Raw genomic sequence first — 21,031 nt, 5'->3', positions numbered from 1 at the left:
TTGGGCTTTCCCCAAATGACTCACAAAGCTTATGGTTTTGGTCCTGTGTGGGTGGTCTGAGGGCAGAGTCAGGCAATCATCTGCATAAAAGAGCCAAACCAGGATCTTTTCATTTTAAATTAAATGCTGTAGGAGCAGCAGACTTAAGGGAAACAACCTAGCTTTTTTTTTTCCCCTTCAAAGATGTAAGATAACCACAATGTTTCCCTAAATGAAAAGCTCTGCTTCAAAAATGATTCCCCCTGAAATGAACATTGACTCACCAGGTGCTTGAAGGGATGGATACGGAGCTTTTCATTCCTGAGGCAAGACCTCAGGAGAACTGGTCAGAGCAATGCCAATGTTTTATTGAAAAGTAGATGTTGCTGTTGTTTAGGTGCCCAGTGGAGTTGGTCCTGATGGAATTTTAATGATGGTCCTACATTTCTTGGGCCCTTCCTCCAAAAATATTATTTTCAGAAGACTGGAAGGTATAATACTGAAATTTATTTCCCTCATTTATTTACTCCCTAATTATCTCAGAATTCCAGAACTTTAGAGCAGGAAGGGAATTTAAAGACATGATTTAGGAATCATCTAACCCGCACTCCCCTCCCCTCGCCATTTTATAAGTTAAAGAATCAGAGGCTTGGAGAGATACAGCAATTGACCAAGGCCCCTCAACTAAGTTGATGTTGAAGCTAAGACTAGAGCCTTGATGTTTTTGGTCTCCGTCATTCATATTACACCAATGGTTATTAGTCTTCATGTCAATGTCATTGATAAAGAAGAATAGAATAATAAATCTGTGATCTAAAACAGATGATCCTCCATTTAACACCAGAGTAATACACTGCAGAACCCAACTGTTGAGAACTGTAGACCTGTACAACCGCATAAACAGTGTAACCCAAACACAGCAGGAACTAGGACATCCTAAAAATGATCATTCACTATCAGGGTTTTTCCAGAACCAAAGCTGTTGCATCTTTGCACTGGGTTGGGATTTTCCAGGTCTGGGCGCCCTGTGCACCTGTCCTTCTCATATTAGCTGTCCACACTGTTTAGTCATCCACCACTCTAGACCTGCAACAGGACCCTCTCTTTATTGCCTAACTGGTCAGCAAGATTGCCACCACTGATGTGAAATCAAGTGTTGTTTGTGGATTGGAAAAAGCAACACCGTCTTTAGTCAAAGTCTTCACCTGTGGACTTCTACCCCTATTACAATTAATCCTGCTCATCAGTTTGGATTGTGCTTATTTAATCCTGTGGTTTTAATTATGACAATACATTGTGGAGAGGTTTGCAGCTGGGATGTCTATATGTAGACCTAGAAGCCATCATTTATATACCTAATTATCTAATGAATCAACCAATTTGTCATTTGAAAAGACTGGGCATTTTCACTGGGATGTCACTGTTGTCTGACCTGGGCCTTGGAGATGGTTATTTATTATTTACTGATGCTTCATAATTAGCAGAACTGAAGAATCCGTCATTTTAAAGCCTGAAAAATACCTTCAGGGATCATTCAATCAATATTTCTGTTCTCTGCAGCCTTGTTCCCAGGTAAGACAATGGAAATTGAAGGAAGGTGATTGACAGGCTGAAGGTCACCTCATGAATTAGAAGCACTGAGCTCAACTTCCAGGAATCCTTCTACCTGGCCATGAGATCTTCTGACAGTCTCTTAGTATCCAAATACAGCCCTTGCTTTAACAGAAACAGGCAACATCCTGTTAGTTATCCAGAGTTCTGGTGGGAAGATCACTATTAGGAAAAGCTCAAGCTTGAAGAGGGAGTTCCCCATTAAAGATTTTAATTTAAAAGGAGCATATTTATCCCCATTTAAAATCAATGGGTATGAGTAGCATAAAGTTTTACTTCACTGCCTAATCCTCAGAGATAGAAATAGTTATGGGTAAGATAATTATTTTTTATTGGGATGTAGGCACTATACAAAGATATCTACATTACATGTCATTCATTCATTCATACAATAAGTATGTATTAGTATAAGTAAGTATAAGTAAGTATTATTCATTCAATAAGTATTTATTCAACATCTATGCTGTGTCAGGCAGTGTTTTGGACAACAGGAATACTGCAACGAACAAGACCAGGCCCCTGACTTCTTGGGTTTTATATTCAAGTGGAGGAGATAGATCTTAAACAAGTAAGCAAATTAAAATAGACTTCTAATTTATGCAGATGTTCCTCTATTCCTTCTGGAAACTCACTAAAATGACAGCAAATGCATAAACCCATAAGGAAAAGAATTCGGGAGAGAGGACAGCAGAAGACAGTGGGTATCACCAGTCCACTGAAGTCATTTTGGAAGCTGGAAACAGAAGGACATGGGATAACTGACTCAGCAGACCAAAGAAAGAGGACATGTATGTCCACAGGAGGGGGGTGTATGACCACTCATGCCGCAGAAGTCCCAAGAAGTTGGGGATTCAGAGACCAGGTACTTCTGAAGGCAGGGAGGGGGCCAAAATAGGAGGTTTGGTAGAAAGTATGTCTAAGGCACAAGGAGACCCTTAGATTCTCTCCCCAATCCCAAAAACTAAGCATCTTAGCACCATTCTCCTAACAGCCCCCAGAACTCTGGCAGCCAGGCCTGAATCTTCCAGGAGGAGACAAGGATTCTAGGGGAAATGGACTGATCCATGAGAAGGAAGTACAGCTGGTATACTGCGTGAGCCCTCAACAAAAGCAGCCAGGCCACATCCCTACCCGATCTCTCTGTGGTAAAATTCACACATATAAGGTTCTGGTGCCTTCCCATTAGGTGAAAGGACTCTTGCTTGAGAGACAGGGTTCAAAATAAACAGAAAAAGAAACTCTAAGGAAGCACAATGTTGGGAGCAAAGAAAGACTCCAAAACTCAACTGTAATGTCTTCAGAGCTATTAGCAAAGATTTTGCATCCATGAAATAAGAACAGAATGCAACAGAAAAAGGAACATTCAAAGAACAAGAAAGAACTCTTGCAATTTGCAAATATGATAGAGATTAAAAATTGTATAATAGGTTTGGAAGATAAAGTTGTAGAAATCACCTAGAAAGTAGAACAAAAAATTGGAAATAGGAATGGAAAAGTTAAGGAAATTACAAGATCATTAGAGAAGAGCTAGTATGTGATTAAAAGGAGTTCCTAAAAAAGAAAAGACAGAAAATGAATGAGAGGAAAATATTTTTTAAGTTTGAGAAAATTTCCTAGAACTGAAGGAGAACAAGCTTGTGGAGTAGGACTGAAATAGGAGGGTAGAAGCCTCCAGTAAGGGTATCTTCAAGAAAAAACACCAAGAGGACTTTCAAATCACTCATGGGGTGGCAATTATTCCCCTCTTTTAAAAAAATTTTTTTTAATGTTTCTATTTATTTTTGAGACATAGAGAGACAGAGCATGAGCAGGGGAGGGGCAGAGAGTGAGGGAGACACAGAATCTGAAGCAGGCTCCAGGCTCTGAGCTGTCGGCATAGAGCCCGACGCAGGGCTTGAACTCGCAGACTGCGAGATCATGACCTGAGCTGAAGTCAGACGCTTAACCAACTGAGCCACCCAGACACCTCTATTCCCCTCTTTTTAATATAAGGAAATCAAGGCCAAGAGAGGCTAAGGCATTTCTCCAAGGTCACACAGCTAGTAATCAGTGGAAATGGGATTGAAACCCAGGTTGGTCTGACTTCAAAACATGGGCTCTGAACCACAACTTGATATTGTCTGAGATCTTTCTGGACTCTGATTCTGCCACCTAGTATATTAGTGACCCTGCTTAGATCTGTGCCCCCAGCACATGTTCTTGAGTTAACGAGAGTATAAGCAAGGAGGGAATGTTGAGAAGTGTGGGGTCATCTGCCCCAACTCTCCCTTCAATCCTAGAATCAAACTTCTCCAGCACTGAAGGAAGACCCCCAATGCCACTCTATGATGGGCCCAGAGATAGGATTCCCAGTGGGATTCCTCACGATCATCATAAATTGGTCTGAGGTAGAAATTCCACTAAAGTTCCAATTGGGTAGTCCTGGCATCAGGATTCTACGGATTCATTAGGTTGAAGAGAAATTCGGGTATCAAGCAGATTTTTCCTAGAGTTCCAACAGCTCAGCCAAGGGTCCATTCAAATCTTTGCCAATCTGGATGATTCCAAGGGGCTGAGTCTAAGCTGGTCTAAAAAAGGGAGAGGCAGAGGGGAAAGTGTTCCTCTGTACCCTTCTTCTCCAAAGTCAGGATTCTTTTTCCCCCCACCAAGTGCAACTATCCTTGCAAGTGCTTTGTTTCTCTCAGGCCGTACCAGCTAAGGTGGCAGAGTGTCTCACAGGGTTAGTGTCTCTGGAAGTAAACCATTTACTCATTGAGATGAAGTGGAGTTGAAAACAACGACTTGCAAGCAAAAGCAATCTCCTGGGCCAAGGAATCTTAGCAGCCTTTTTGCTTGGAGTCACAACAGTTTGAGGATTCGACCACTGAGTGTATAAAGCGTCTTGCTCCTAAGCCATTGCAGGAGGAGCCAAAAATCCCAAGCCTTGGTCAAGGAGAGGAGCATATCTTTTCTCTTGGCCACTTTGTGGCTATTTTTCCAGAGTGAAGACCCAAGCAGTAAACGTGAAATCCTCTACTTGCTCTGTCCTTTTGGAAAAAGCACTTATTTTTTGTGTTGACCTTTCTAAAAAGTTTGTTCTTGCAACTGCACAAAGACGGAAGGCGGCTCCCACGCAGACGTGTGGACGTGAATGAGGAGAGGGTCACGAGCGTGACCTCGGCATCAAGCCGTCCTGGTCAAATGCTTAAAGAGCTTTTCTCTGAGCAACTGCTTCTCCAGTACCCCATAATTAGCCTGCTCTCAGAACTGCATACAGATTGAGTGGCTGGGGAAGAGGAGCAAGAGAATAACTCTAAAAGCAAATAAAAATTATGCAGCTGTCTCTAGCTAGAGAGAGAGAGATCACCAACAGAAAATTAGGGAGAGAGCTGTGACCGTACAAAGCTTTCAATTATTTTTCACAAATCTCACAGATTGAAAAGAAAGACTTCAAGCCACACATCTACCCTCTCTGATTATTGACAATACTTATTCCTCAGCGACAGTGAGCTACGCACCTAAGACTTACCTTGAATTTAGGGTCTGCAGCTCAGTTCCAGACTTAGGGACTGGCTGGCCTCAATCACGTTGTCAGCCTCATACCCAAAGTAGAGGCGCTTTGGGGAATCAAAAACCCCGACTCTGGGGCCGAGCACACAGTTTTTTGAGATTCCAGGTGAATTTGGAGCTAGTTGCCAAAAGTAACGAAATGTACACATGTGGTCATAGTTACCCAAAGACGCCATTATTGTACTTGCGGGGAGCTCTGGCTTTTCGGATGATACTTAGGTAGAACATTCAGTTGGGATATTTAAATTATCCTGCTAAACTAGCAGAGTTAATAACAATATCACAGGCACAGAATGATTTCTTGGATAATGATGAACATGTGTGAGTAATTCCCTTTCTCACAACATAGCTCCCTGAGGCCTGATGACTACCCCCAAACTCTTCCAACTTCCCAAGCATGCTGCAGTCTTGAACATTCTCCCTTTGCACCCAGTGGATACAGACCCAGGCATTACTCTAGCCAAGCCTTCTCATCAACATCTCTCCTCAGCAAGCTATCTCTCCCATTCCTGAAAGTAGTCGGGAAGACTGCAATCTCCACATTCAGAAATGCAGCCTGAGGTGGGATTTGGGGTACCACCTGCCCTGTCCATCCAATGCCACAGAGATGGGACTTGTTAAAGCCACCTAAGGAATTCCAATTTACTAATCAGAGGACTATTATACACATTGCAAAAAAAAAAAAAAAAAAAATCACCCAATGAAATCCTTTCAATAATTTGTTATCTTACAATGCTTTATAGATTATTGACTTTGATAGAAACTCTCAGGAACTGAGGACCTTAGCCTAATTTTAAGAGCTCCTGCCAATGAAGATTAATTAGAAACCAAGATAATGCATGCCCCAAATCATAGTTCTAGTCAATGGAAAAATGGCTTGATTCAAATAAAGATCATTTCAAGCAACTTTTAAAGAATATAGCCACCACACAAATAAAACTATATTATATGCTCTCTCCCTTATGCTTCATCTTGATGCTAGTGAGATTAGCACAGTATGCTCAGTGTCTTTTTAAAAAATTATTTTAGACAGTGCGTGAGTGGGGGAGAGGGGCATAGGGAGAGAGAGAATCTCAAGCAGGTTCCATGCTCAGTGAGGAGTCCAACGCAGGGCTTGACCCCCCCCACCTCTGAGATCATGACCTGAGCTGAAACCAAGAGTCGGATGTTCAACTGACTGAGCCACCAAGGCGTCCCAAGTATGCTCAGTGTCTTAATCGTTGCCACTACCAACCCTCTTCTGCTGAGAAGCCAAACTTCTGGACTCTGAAAGATCATGTTGGGTGTTATCGCCATCCATGGACACCACTCAGAGGCTGCTCCTCAGGAAAGTGGCACTGAGGGGTGCATGTCTATATATATATTTTTTAATGTTTATTTTTGAGAGAGAGAGCAAGCGAGCATGAGCAGGGGAGGGAGAAAGAGAGGGAGACACAGAATCCAAAGCAGGCTCCAGGCTCTGAGCTGTCAGCACAGAGCCCAATGCGGGACTAGAACCCACGAACCATGAGATCATGATCTGAGCTGAAGTTGGACGCTTAACCGACGGAGCCACCCAGGCTCCCCATGCATGTCTATATTTTGACTTGGGTATAGCAAAAATTGTTGTTGTTGTTGTTGTTGTTGTTGTTGTTGTTATGTGTGTGTGTGTGTATGTATGTTTTAATCCAAAATGAATAGTAGCTTTTGACACAGAGCCCCAAGCCTCATGTCCCTGCTCCCTCTGTTTGACTTAATAGCACAGAAATAAGACCAGTGACACATCGAATGTTTATCAGATCTTTGAAAACAAAAGAACCTTCACACAGTCCACTTTTCCTCCAGAAGAATCTCACCACGATGATGCCACAACCACAGAACAAGAGTGGCTCTCAGATGGCCTGTGATGCAGGCTCCAGGCAACTGAAACTGTTGATCCCCTGACGTATTTTCTTTAACTCAGAAAGGATAGCGAATCCACATTTGTAATTGTGACATGCTCTGGAGTGTTTTATCATCACCAACATCTTGACCTGTAACTGTTGCCAATTTTCTTTTCTTTCTATATGGCAGAGGTCAAGGAACTCAGGATAGTGCCCTTCCCATTAATATACTTTAATATCCTTCTAAATGATCAAATCACTCCTTATTTAGCATTATTACTACTCTAGGCTAAATCACCCTGTCTTTTCTTTTAGGAGATCTTTCTTCTCTCTCTTTCTTCACTAACATCTTCATATCTTTTTCATTCTCTCTCTCTCTCTCTCTCTCTCTCTCAATTTTTAATAGGTGACACATGGCACTAACATGGTACTCACTTTAAAAGATAGAGTGAGAAGTGGTTCCCTGCAAGCCTGGTCTGCCAGACTTTCCAGGTCCACACTCCAGTTAGCAGTAATTGTAGGTGTTCACATTCTTTCAACAATCATGGGGACCAAAATCATATCCGATTCTCACGGAGCGTGTAACTAGTGCCGAGTATATCAGGGGACCCCTCCCCCACCGGGAGCTTCGGCAGGTGCCCTTTCTCCTACATCAGTCCAGTACATCTGCTGGCATTGCACCCTCCTTCTCCTGCTCATTGCAAGGTAGCAGCACTGTATACTCATCAGCTTCCGCCTTAGCAGCACAGGCTGAGAGCACTAAGAAGGCTCCTTAGGGGTCATCCAACCTCATGCCTCCATAGAGAAGTGGGAGTCCCCATGAGTGCAAGGTCACACACTGAGTTAGAAGTGGAACGACTTTTCTAATCCACTGCTCTTTTCACCAAGGCACATTCTTTTTCTTCCAAACATTTTGAACTCTGGGGACTGGCCACACTTCCCTGGCCTGTGTCTATGTGCACAGCCTCATTATATCTCTGTTCAATCCAATTCTGTTAATTAAGAATCATTTTTATAAATTTGAATAATATCCTTACACTTATCACTAATTAAAAAAAAAATCATTCTTGTTAGCAATAAATCCCAAAGAGCAACGACAAATTGTTACCTCTGTACTCTGTGTTTTTTTTTTTTTGTTTGTTTTGTTTTGTTTTGTTTTTTCTGGTCCATTTTAAGTCATTTGATAAGATATATCATTTGGAACAACCCTTATGGGAATACTGATTTTGTGGAAGTCTGGCTCTTTATGGAGCGGAGTCAAAGTATCTTGATTTCAGGTTAGCATATAGGAGTAGCTTTGTCATAGGGCTGCCCCAGGGAGCCAATTTCACCCTCATTTACTGCAGAGCGTGGGCTGGTGAAAGAAGTCACTCTTACTATGTCAGCATTAACAACCAGTGCAGAAATAATAAGAATGAGGGCTAGTGATGGTTGAGCATCTCCTATTGGCAACTGCTTGACACACATTTCTCATTAAATCCTCGTAACAACCCTAAGAAGCTCTCAACTCAGCTTCACTTTAACTAACTTGCTGGACCAACCAGTACTCTCTTTTCCCTTTAGACTACTTCCTTGATGCCCATGGTGCACTAGCTCTTCAAGGACTGAAATTCAATTGTGCACTTCTGCACCCACCAGTGGACTTGCAGGTGTACCATTGAACATTGTCCACTGAACTTGTTCCCAGACCCACTTATGCTGGTTGTACTTACTGTAACATTTGAAAAGGTATAACAAATGATGACAGGGGCTCCTGGGTGGCTCAGTTAAGTGTCTGGTCTCACTCAGGTCATGATCTCACGGTTTGTGAGTTTGAGCCCCACATTGGGCTCTCTACTCTGAGCATGGAGCCCGCTTTGGATCCTCTGCCCCCCTCCCTCTCTGCCCCTCCTTGTTCTTTCTCTCAAAATAAATAAATAAATAAATAAATAAATAAATAAATAAACAAACTTTAAAAAATCTTTAAAAAATTTTTAAAAAACGAATGATGACATATGAATTATAAAAAAGTTAATCGCACAAAAACTTTGTTACATGCTTTAGAAATAAACAGTCGTTCTGTTAAAAACTGAGAACAAACTGAGGGTTGATGGGGGGTGGGAGGGAGGGGAGGGTGGGTGATGGGTATTGAGGAGGGCACCTTTTGGGATGAGCACTGGGTGTTGTATGGAAACCAATCTGACAATAAATTTCATATATTAAAAAAAAAATAAACAGTCGTTACTTTGCTTAAAAATCTAGTGTTGAGGGACCGCTGGGTGACTCAGTCAATTAAGCGTCTGCCTCTTAATTTTGGCTCAGGTCATGATCTCACGGTTCATGAGTTCCAGCCCCATGTTGGGCTCTGTGTTGATAGCGCAGAGCCTGCTTGGGATTCTCTCTCTCCCTCTCTTTCTGCCCCTCCCCTACTGTGTCTGTCTGTCTGCCTGCCTCTCTGTCAGAATCAATCAATAAATAAACATTAAAAAAAACCTAGTGTTGAATTCAGAAAAACTATAAGCTAAATGATAAAAAGAAAAAAAATCTAGAAAGATTCTGTGCTCTGATTTTTTTTGAAAATGGCTACAAACTCTTGCTCCGTTTTGAAGAAATCACAGACAATAGTGCATCAAGGGTGTGAATTATGCAGGGAAGACATACAGCAGCCAGAGTCAGGACCCGTATCCTCAAAGAAAGGTCCACCATACTATACAAAAACAGCACATGAATGTACATCTTCACACTTTAATATTTACGGTCTTATTCCTTTTTTATGATTTCTTGCTTTAAACAGTCATGACAATCAACATATCCTGATCAAGTCAGTTAAGAGGTCCCCCACTGAAACTTATTCCCATTTCATAGATGAAGAAAGGAGCTTTAGAGGTCAAGTAACTTGTCCATCACCATGCATTTAATCATGGGTGAGCTGCAATTGAAAACCAAAGCATCTGTTCTTGATCTTGATGGAAAACCGCCTCATCATTTATTCCCCCAAACTGAATATCTAACATGCCCTTGGCCTTATCATTTCCTGTGTGAGGCAGAAGACTGAAGTATAAAATAATCTGCTATGCATCTTTTAGCTCCATATGGGTTTGCTGGGCTTTCCTGAAAGGGTGCATCTCAGCAAGGTTGGCTGTGAAACAAATCTCTAAAACAAACCCTGTGCTCCCATTGGTTTCTCTAATTCTAGCCGTGGAATTCATCTATGGAAATGGCCCAGACTTTTGGCAAAGAATGATTACTCCAGGGTACGTTAGGAGTTTCAGCCTTTCTCTAATCCACAAAAATCTTATATAGCATTTTCCAGATTTTGGAACTCCCTGTCTTCCTTGCTTCTCCATCTCCATATCCTTCTCTTAATTGACTTTCTGAGATTTCCTATATTCAGATACCATACTTTATTTAATAGAATGCTGAGAATGGGGGTGGCAGGAATGATATGTGCAGTGTTTAAGAGTTAGAAAATATACCCCAAATTGACAGTAATCACTGCCACTAAGATTTACCCTCACTTGAAACCATGAAATTCAAGGGCTTAATTTGCTTGATATTAAAGATGTCAAAGTATATACATACATATACACACACAGATATATATAGGTATGGATATGTAGATATATATATGTAGATACAGATATGCTACATCATGATGTCTTTCTTTAAGGTAAGCTGAGTTTGTCCCTGGAAATCTTAAAAGTGAGAAAAAAAAAATAAATAACTGCAAGATTAAAAGTTTTTTTTGTCCAATTGTGTGCGCGCGTGTGTGTGTGGAGTAGCCGCTATTAGACTATGACTTTAAATCTTGTGAAATAATAGAAATCCTAAGACTACAGGGCTCAAAAAGTCCTAAAGAAGCCATGTTATTCATTTCTTCCTCCTTCCTTCCCTCTTCTGGGCTAGTCCAATCTAAGTCCTTTATTCCAGCCAGAATCCATCCTATTTTTCAATTACAATAGAGAATTAGAAGACAACCGCCTTCCTCTGGCACTCATCTAGTGTTTATTAACAATGCTCACTGTCATTAGGGTCTAAAAAAATCCTCCTGGATAGGGGACGGATGGCACAGCCTCATGACCCAAGGCGCATGGCTCCTGAGGTCTTTGACTTTTCCCAAGCAGTCGGATCTCTGCTGACTCAAAATAAATGAGCAGACTTCCTGCTTACTATGGTGTTTTTTCGATTGTTCTTCCCCACGCCCCCAAAACCAAACACGAAGCGTGGTGAAGAAGAGCACAGTCCTGTAAAAACTCTGGACTCTTGGAAAGGGAGGATTAGGTAGTGGCCATATCAGGTCCTCTGAGATCTCGCTGAGCCACCTTCACACTGTAGTATCAGGAAGGCCAGGGCCACGCTTAAAAAAGTTTCCCCTGAAGGGAAAGGAAGCTGAAGCTAAAAATATCTCATGCCAGCTGTTACAAATGCGTCTCAAAGGAAGCAAAGCAACTAGAGTTACCTCTTTGTTTTTTTTTTTTTTTTTTTAAATTTTTTTTTCAACGTTTTTTATTTATTTTTGGGACAGAGAGAGACAGAGCATGAACGGGGGAGGGGCAGAGAGAGAGGGAGACACAGAATCGGAAACAGGCTCCAGGCTCCGAGCCATCAGCCTGGAGCCTGACGCGGGGCTCGAACTCACGGACCGCGAGATCGTGACCTGGCTGAAGTCGGACGCTTAACCGACTGCGCCACCCAGGCGCCCCTAGAGTTACCTCTTTGAAGAGCAAATGAGGGGTTAAGGAAATAATGGAATTTTTCAGTTACATGCCAGGTTGGCTGGATTTGGGGGAGAAAGAAATTTTCCACCCAGAAAGTCTGCTGGTAAAAGACAAAATAATTCCATGAAGATCTAAAAGGAACTCCCAATGACACCAGAGGCTTAGGATGGGGGAGACCTGCCGCCTGCAAAAAAGAATCAGGGTCTGCAGGCCTTGACCTTCCGTTTCAGTTTCCAAGAGGCCACTCACAAGACCTCTCTTCTTGTCAGGGCTACCTGAAAGCTGAATGGTGTCTCTCTTTCCCTTGAATATCTGGGTTCTCTTAGTTTTTTGCAGACTGACTGGAATGAGTTTGAAGTGGCTGTTGGTCTTGTAAGAAAATGTGAAGGGTTGGGGCGCCTGGGAGGCTTAGTGTCTCTCTCTCAATCTCTCTCTCTCTCTCTCTCTCTCTCTCTCTCTCGCCTCCGCAGGCTAAAACTCCTGAACTGTGAGATCATTCGCACCTGCCCGCCAATCAGTACTCCGAGAGTTTTAGCCTGCAGAGGCTCTCACGGGGGGGGGGCAGTAAGTTAAGCATCCGACTTCAGTTCAGGTCATGATCTCACGGTTTGTGAGTTCAAGCCCTGTGTCAGGCTCTGTGCTGATAGCTCGGAGCCTGGAGCCTGCTTCAGAGTCTGTCTCTCTCTCTGTCCCTCCCCTGCTTGTGCTCTCTCTCTCTCTCTCAAAAATAAATAAACATTAAAAAAAAATAAAAAGGAGAAAAAAAGAAAAGTGAAGGGCAGTGGGCAAAGGACTTCTTGAACCAAACAGGTATCTCTGAAGGAGCTGGCCCTGGCTAAAGGGGTCAGTTGATGAACTTGGAGGGGTTTTTCCAACTGGCAGGTCAGGGCTCTCCAAAGGAGCCACTTGCCCTGAGATCCACGACCCTTGCTCCTCATCTTTCCTGCTGGAGTAGTTTTGTTTCAGGTATTGGTTCCATGGCACCTAGTAACCATCTTTCCCATAAATGGACGGACCCTCCACATTCCCAGAAGGCCAAATAACAAGGACCAAAGAAAGCCCAAGAAATATCCAGGCACTGGATGCCTCACTGTTTTTTGTTTTCTAACTTTTAATGTTCAAGCAACTATAGATTTACAAGAAACAGCAAAAATACTAGAGAGGGCTCATGCACCCATCTCCCAGTTCCCCCGAAGGTGACATTTTATCTAACTATAGGGCAATATCAAAATCAGAAACTCGACATTAACATGATACAATTAATGAGACTATGGTAGACCTTACTCGGATCTCAGCAGATCTGATCATATGCTGATTTTGGGGGGTGGGGGGTGGGGAGGGCGTATGAATTTGTGCACAACCCTAGGGCATTGTTCACATGAATAAATTCATATAACTGCCGCCACAATCAAGATCACAGTATGTTATTAAGAGTCTGTTAGTATTGAGACCTAGTTGGTGAAATAAGTCACACACAAAAAAAGCAAGAGCAACAACAAATGTCACTATGAGGATTATGACAGAAGGCTAACTGACCAATATTATCACTAAATACTTAGTGAATTCCCAAAGACGTCTTCTCGTTTATTCTGGAAATTCATTAACTTCGTGAACATCTGCCTAGTGAGCCCAGGAATTTATTAAGTTCCTACTGTTCAGCAAACATTTATGGCAAGGCGGGCAGACAGGCTTCAGTTCACATGCCATCTCTTATTGAATTATAGTGGCTGCCTTGAGGGGCATATTGAGGAGGATTTGGAGGCCACATCTGGCCTTAGCAAGAGACAGCCATTATCTAACAGAGACACTCTGCCACGGGAGAATGGCAGCTGAACAGATGCCAGGAAATTGCCATCTCCCAAGTTTCGGTGACTTTTTGAGCCACACAGTGTTCTTTCCAGGTGCCAGGAAAGAGGGATAAAGACGACAACCCTTGTCCCCAAGGAATTTGTGATTGGGAAGGGGAGGCAAACTTGTCAACCAAGAATAGTGACACAGAACGCCAAGGGCTAATATTGAAATAGATGGGTCAGTGCAAAGCCAGTGCACCTGGGTGCAATTTAGGCAGAGTCTTACATCTGTGTGCTGTGGAGAACCCTGATTCAAGGGAGGCTGGCCCAGGTAGGGACAACTTTAGAGTCAAACAAGGGTCTACTAGCTAGTAACTGAGCCAATCTCCGAGGATAGGATTAAGAGGGACTGGCATGTGTCCTCAAGTCCAGAGCCAGACTCCATAGCCTGACTGCCTGGGTTCAAACCCCAATTCATCCGCTTTGTTGGTCTGTGACACTGGGCAAGTTACTTAGCCTCTCTGTGCCTCAATTTTCCTCATCTGTCAAATGGTGATAACAATAATACCCACATCGGAGAGGTTATGAGGATTAAATGAGTTGATATTTATGTAAAAGGTGTTGAACAGTACCCAGCATGTAGTAAACAATATGCAGTTGTGTGCTCTTACTGTTAATTTACTTTTTGATGACCTACAGTACCAAATTTTTTTTAATGTATGGTTTTCATTATCAGAAAAATCAATTGAGAGTAATAAAAGAAATACGAAGGTTCCAAGCTGTACCATGAGACTGTAGAAGCAGGCAGTTTAAGTGGAATATATTTTTTGTTACCCAAAGTTTCAGAGTTCTTGCCTCATACCAGGCTGGCTAGCAAATGTAAAGAATGTGAAGAAAAATCAAGTATTGCAATGATCTTCCTTTCATTTGTAAGTACAGCACATAGTTTCATTCCAGGTCAAACTCCGACAGTGAAGACTAGAAACTGGCTAGAAAGGCAGTCCGGGGTAATGGAGGTGGCACTGACCTCCACACAAGGGGATTCTGTGGGCTCTTAAGAAATCCAGGAGATACTTTTCCCGAATGGTCTTTTCCTAATGGTTTGCTTTTTCTATAGCAGACTTTAGACAGGAAGCAAACGTAGAGATGCTAAGCCAGGTTCTATGCACCTTACCCTTGGAATTGCTTATAATGGCCAAAACAAAGTTGACTAAGATTTGTGCACAGTCTGTGACAGCCAATACCTTGGTCCTTTCTGGTCCCATGGGCTCATGATGAAGAATCTGTACATTCTTGCTTTCAGTAACCAGACCCTGAGTAGCCTTACGAGGAGAGTGAGGTACTGAAAATTACATTCTTCCCTCTCTTCCGAAACACCTTGATGCTACCCTAAGTGTTTAATCAACTTCTCTGCTGTCCCAAACCATTTGTTTCTTTATTATAGAAGAGAAGGTCCAAAAGTCCTGTGTGATCTCACTTAATTTAACATCTGCAACTAATAAAAAGGTACTCTTGAGTCTGCTTAAATGGATGAAAATTGGTTGACTGTTGTTACATTAGGGTGTAGTTTTTGCCTCCCACTCTTAGCCTCATCTTAATCCCTTCTAAAACTCTGCATGGCACCATCATCTGTTTTTAATGCCCTCTAAACATCATTTTTCTCCATCTCAATGTTCTAGCACCTTCTCAAAGTCAACACACATCCAAGATTGGGGCTTGCAGCTAGTTTCTTTCTCTATCCTGCCTTTTATCTCTTTGGAATCACTAACATAACTTTCTTCAGCCCCCAAATGCCTACCATCTGGGAAGTACCCCCCCCCCACCCCCGCAATTTACCTCTAATATACCTTCTTGATAAATCCAGTGGTTAATTCTTGGTCCTCACCTTAGTAGACACGTCAGTAGAATTTTACTCACTTGATCACTTTTTCCCCTTGAAACATGTTCTTCATTCGCCTTGTAAGACATATACACACCTGAGTTTTTCCTTACTTCAGTGGTTTCTCCTGCATTTCTTCTGCTTTGTCCTCGGCTTCCCCAGCCTTCATGTTGAAGTGCCCAGGATCAGTCCTTGGTCCTCTTCTCTACTGACATCTCTGGTTTGGTAATCTTACTCAGTTTCATAGCTCTAAACGCTACTCATGTGCTGGTAACTCCCAAATGTCTATCTTCGGATTGGTCCTCTCTCCCAAACTACATACTCATACATCCAAATGCCTACTAGACACCTCCGATTGTCAAATGGACACACAGATTCATCACAGATGACCCAACTCCAAATCTTACCTTCAAACTTAATAAACAGAAACGTTCTCCATCCTTCCAGTTGCAGAAGCAAAAACTTTCGAGTCATTCTTGAATCCTTTCCCTTACACTCTTCATTTATTTTGTCAGGAAATGCCACTTACTGTACTTCCAAAATAGATCTAGATTCTGACCACTTTCCCCCCTTCTTCTTCAGCCACCCCAGGCAAAGTCAGCACCCTCCTGCCTGGATTACTGCAATAGCCTCTTAACTGGTCATTGTGTTTCTGTCCTTGCCCTTGTATAGTTTATTCTTAATACAGGAGCCAAAGGGATCCCTTTAAAATGTAAGGTCACGTCCCTCGTCTGCCAAAAACCCTCCAATGGCTTCCTGGTTTACTGAGAGCAAAAGTCAAAGTCCTTGCAATGCCCTGCAATGCCCCATAGGATCTGTCTTTCCCTGTTACCTCTGCAAGCTCCACCACTGTCTATGTCACTCTCTTTCAGCCACTGGTCTCCTTGCTTTTCCCCAGCAAGCTGGGAAAAGATCTTGGGATTTTTGCTCAAGCTTTTTCTCTGGCTGGACTGTTCTTCCCCCAGACTCTCACTTGGCTAACCCCCTTACCTCCTTCAAGTCTTTGTTCACACATCACCTTCTCGATGAGGTCTACCCTGACCACCCTATTTATTACTATAATCACCTCACCATCTAGGCCTGATCCTACTGACCCTACTCTGTTTCTTATTTCCATGCCACTTATCAATCTCTAACACATTATATAATTTCCTCATATACTATAATAGTGAAGACGCAACTCCACAAGGGAGAGCATCTTTGGTCTGCTGACGCACCGAGTGCCTCGAGTAGATTAAGCATATAGTAGGTACTCAATAAACACTTCCTAAGTGAATGAATGAAAAAATAAATGAATCTGTAATGTATGTCCAAAGTCAATACTGAATCCTAATTCTAATAATTATACCCAGGAACGTTTCTAGCATCAATTTCTTCTGCTCCATGCCTGTTCCTATCCCCATGATACCTTTGAAACTCACTGATGTTGTAGTCATCCCTTGTCATTCATCTGGCGTGCACATAGCAGACCAGGCCCCCTTACAGCATTGCTCATATCACTGTCATACAGATGGTGTTATGGCTGGCCTCTTTAGAGCTCTCAGATCCCCTCCCTGTCTACTTTTATTGCTTTCTTTCACGAGCTATTTTTCCTTTGCGAACCTTTCCTTCTTCTTCACTGTCTTCCAACCCTGCGTGCTCACTATAACTTCCACCCTTTTGCTCGCAATGAATGTTCCTACCCTTGGTCCCCCCACTCCTGCCATCTCCATCATAGCTTACTTGCCCCATTTCTTGCAAAAGCTTTCTTGACCCTGCAGTTCACAAGAATCTTTCCATTTCAAACATTCACAGTGCTTACAGTACAGACCCCCCATTCAGTTGACACAATCCTGTATCGCCCTATGGCAGCTGTTAGAGTTATTTTTTTTTAACTGCGTTTTTATGTAATGCATGGGTTTTTATGCAAAATTTTTGCAGATTAGTCTGGCTAAAAGAAGATATTTCATTTTTAATTGTGAGACTGATTGATATACCTTCTCTCTCTTGTTATATTATAGGTTCCCTGAAAGTGAATCACTTTCCTTAAGCTTCTTTATATTTTCCACGGACTCAAACACAGTACTCGGTACCCAGAAAGTGGATAGTGTTTTCAGTGCAGTTGAACGATGCAGAATCCACACAGGGAGGAGGCCACAAATGCTAAGGCACTTTGCTGGAGCATAATGACCAAGGGAACCAAACGTTAGTGGAACAAACCAAGATTAAAACCCAAAAACTGTGTAAGAAGGTTGTCTTCTAGTTAGTTTCTTTTCATTAGCTGTCCTTGATGTGACTGATAATTTGAAAATGTGAAGCACTAAATGATGATCTCAGTTCTCTTACTATGATTTATAAATTATGTTGCTTTGTGTAGATATCTTTTTCCATTTTGAAAGAAAGAAGACATGTAGCTCTTTAGTGCAATAGAAGAGATCCTGGAGCCTTCAGTCCAATCCATTTTCTACTGCAGTGAAATGGTCAAAAGCCACAGCATACTCAAGGACACCTAGTCTATTCTGCACGGCCCTGGGCTCTGGAAAGGTGCTTCATCAGATGACGACCAGAAGGTGCAAATGCAGGCACAGACTCTGGGGTCAGTGTTAGCACTTTGCCCCTCACTATCTTTCCCATTCTCACTGATTCACTTAGCAGACCCTGTTGCCAGCTCTGACCAGTGCTGGGCATCTACATGTGTAATCTAAAGTAACTTCACCACAGTCCTTCAAAGATGGGTATCATGAATGTTCATTGTACAAGTGAGGACCTTGCTCAGAGAGGTTAAGTAACTTGGCCAAGCTGTAGTTAGCAAACTGTAGATCTGAGATTTGGACTTAGCAGGGCATTGACACCAAGGTTCCTGTCCTTTCCGTTTTGTCAAACTGCCTCCCAGGTGCTCAGGAGATATTTAATAGAGGCACGAGTGAATGCATGACCCAAAAGTTGGCAGTTTTGACAAACACAATTTAACCACCATCGACAATGCAGAAGACTGAAGCAATGACATTCATGTTTTGTTAAAGAGATATTGAAATACAAGTGTTGACATGGCCTAAGTGTTTGCATGAAACTTGCTGGAAGACAGATCTAAGATTTCTTTGCCAATGCTCTGAAACAGGGCTCCAACCCCTTTCTTCTTCCTGACATATGTAATCTAGTTATCTCGTTAAACCTTCAAGTCTTTTTCTCCTCAAGTACTACACAGGGACCCAGAGATCTGGGAGGCCATGACAGTCGTTTCTGCATCACCTCCGCTCTGTAGGCTGGAGGGCCACAGTAAAAAAGGAAAGTACCCATTGACTACAATCTGATAACCATCTTGAATGTACACATCTTGTCAAGAGACAGCCCTGAATGTGCAAATCAGTAGAGACAGAAATATGATGACCCAAGAATAACTTGAAGACAAGTGACATAAAATTCAACCCCTTAAAATATAAAAGACCAAGTTCTGAGAGGGCAGGCAGCTTGGAGCTCACATCTCTCCCACCTATCAAAGAGTTTTGTAACAATTACTAGATTCTGTCCCTGACCCAGGAAACTTGGGCCAAAAAGCTCTGTCATCCAGCCTACATGTGTCTGCTTTAACAGTCCCAGCCATCACTCTTTGTCACACACAAGCTAGTGAAACTGTTCCCCGGATTACTAGTCTGTGAAACAGACTGTCCTCAGAACCTCTTACATAATAAATTAATGATGCAATAATCACTTAATTCCCCAAATGTACTAGTTATCAATATCTCAATGTAAAAATAGAGAAAAAAGGAATTAAAAATCTCATTTTGTAGCATTATGAATGCAGTATCTTAAGTATTTCCTCGGTTATTCCACTAAGGTCCTGTTTCAATTAATGTAGTTATAATTCGACACTCCTATGTATTTGAGAAAGCCATTTAAAAGGGCCCATTAGCAAAAAGATCCAAGTGGAGGTAGAGGCCAAGAAGCTGTCACCGCTAATTCTTAATACTCTCAGATCTTTTAATTGGGGGTTCCTGCATGTTGACAGGCACGTAAGGTCTAACCACAAAAGCTTTCCACTGAGAAAGTTATCTCACTGCAGACACTGTATTCACGAACACACGCAAGTAGCATGGATGATTTCTGTTCAATGACAGCCCCCCCTCCCATACTGTCACTTTACAGAAGCACAAATGGCACGTCTGTCACTTTGCTCAGCCTAAGTGGGGAGCCATACAGAGGATTCCCAGCCCTAGTCCCAGCTGCGAGCAGGGTACTTTGCCTTAGTGGTCAAAAGAGCAGAAAGCTGTCCTCTGCTCTCCCCTTCTGCAGAACGGTTCCTGACCCGCCTCTCCTAGGTGAGGCGGAGTGAGAAAAGGCCACAGCACAGAGCAGCATTCTCAAGTTAGCAAACCTACTTCCCTGGTCAGGAGGAAAAGTGCCCCCAACAACTGGGGCTAAAAACCAGAAAGTGCAAGGGAGGGAACATTCCAGGGTGAAATGAAAAAAAGGGGGAAAAAAAAAAAAAAGGAAGAAAGAAAGAAAACAGAAAAAAAAAAAAAAAAAAAAACAAACCAAAGAAAATGCACAAACCCCATGAGGGCATCTGGTTAACCATGGGTTAGAATCAGGTTTAGAGAATCACTCGTAACTCAGTGTTTTGGCAAATCCAAAAACTCCAGGGCGAAAGGCATGCGGGTAAAAGGCATTTCTGCTCGTGGAAACGGGAAGTTTCCTTCTTTCACCACTTACTCTTCTCTCAAACGTATTTATTTTTCAGTCTGTTTATAACCCAAATTTGGACCATCACTCATTTCTACCTGCCCAGCATTTTTATCCTTCCAGAGTCAAAAGAGCAACAGGTATGGGATGCAAAGATCCCCTTCCCACAGCCAATTCCCATCGGCCCGTCTCTCCCAGGGTCATGGGGTGCTCAGAGCAGACATTCGCAGTGGGACATGCCACACACAGCAAGTCACCAAAGCACACTGCTTTACGGGCTTCCTGGGAACTTACTTGTACTTGTGCTGGTTCCAATCGTATTGATTGTGGTGGGGACAGATGAAGAGGAGTAGAGGGGCACATGGCCGTTCTCACACCCCAGGCTTTTGTCCTGCCAGTTGGAGGCGTTGATGCAAATCCCCGAATCCCGAGAGTTCTGCCACCCATTGAGCTTGTCATCGGAGTTCTGTCTTTGGTGATAGTAGTGAGTCTGCCCATAATCCACAGAGTCTGAGCGGCTTCGGTTCTGGCCGCCGAAGCTGGTCGACGTGCGGTCCTCCAAGTGGTTCAGCCACATGGCTAAAGCACTGCGGTCTTCCAACGAAGTGGCCGGATGTATCAAAGCATAGGACAGCAGCTGCCTGCTCTCCTCGATGTGCTGGTTGTGTTCAATAGAGTGCGCCAGGATTTTGGGCAGCAGTTTCATATACTCAACTTTTGCATCGAGGTTTCCTGGCTTCAGCAAAGGCAGGTGAGTTAACAGGAGGGAAATCACTTTATCCTTGGATTCCTGTTGCCATTGGTTAATGATTCCTGAAAAGGAAAATATACGGGGCAAATAAGCAAATACACCCACAATGGCATGAAACACCGCACTGTAGAGAGAATTCCTATGGGTTAGAGTCTCAATCTATGTACCCTGGCTGAATGTTTCTCAAAATGGCCCACTCATCAGGTTGGATGACTGACTCCGGGATGTCGGGGGGCACTGACATCAATGAAACA

At 42.8% G+C, this 21,031-nt stretch overlaps 1 protein-coding gene across 6 annotated transcripts in view; it reads right to left on the bottom strand.

Moving 5' to 3' along the window:
* SAMD4A (sterile alpha motif domain containing 4A) overlaps window positions 1-21,031 on the bottom strand; it is a 210,715-nt gene that overhangs the window by 64,098 nt on the left and 125,586 nt on the right. For all 6 annotated transcript variants that reach the window (XM_060617285.3, XM_060617280.3, XM_060617283.3 and 3 more), the window contains one exon: window positions 20,321-20,839. In XM_060617285.3, the coding sequence (XP_060473268.2) occupies window positions 20,321-20,839 (519 nt within the window). The remainder of the gene's footprint in view (window positions 1-20,320; window positions 20,840-21,031) is intronic.

Source organism: Panthera onca, chromosome B3 (genome assembly GCF_046562875.1).
Source record: "Panthera onca isolate mPanOnc1 chromosome B3, mPanOnc1 haplotype 2, whole genome shotgun sequence".
In the NCBI taxonomy this organism is placed as follows: Eukaryota; Metazoa; Chordata; class Mammalia; order Carnivora; family Felidae; genus Panthera; species Panthera onca.
The sequence above is the reverse complement of the archived record's forward strand: the minus strand, read 5'-3'. Positions and strand labels throughout refer to the sequence as shown.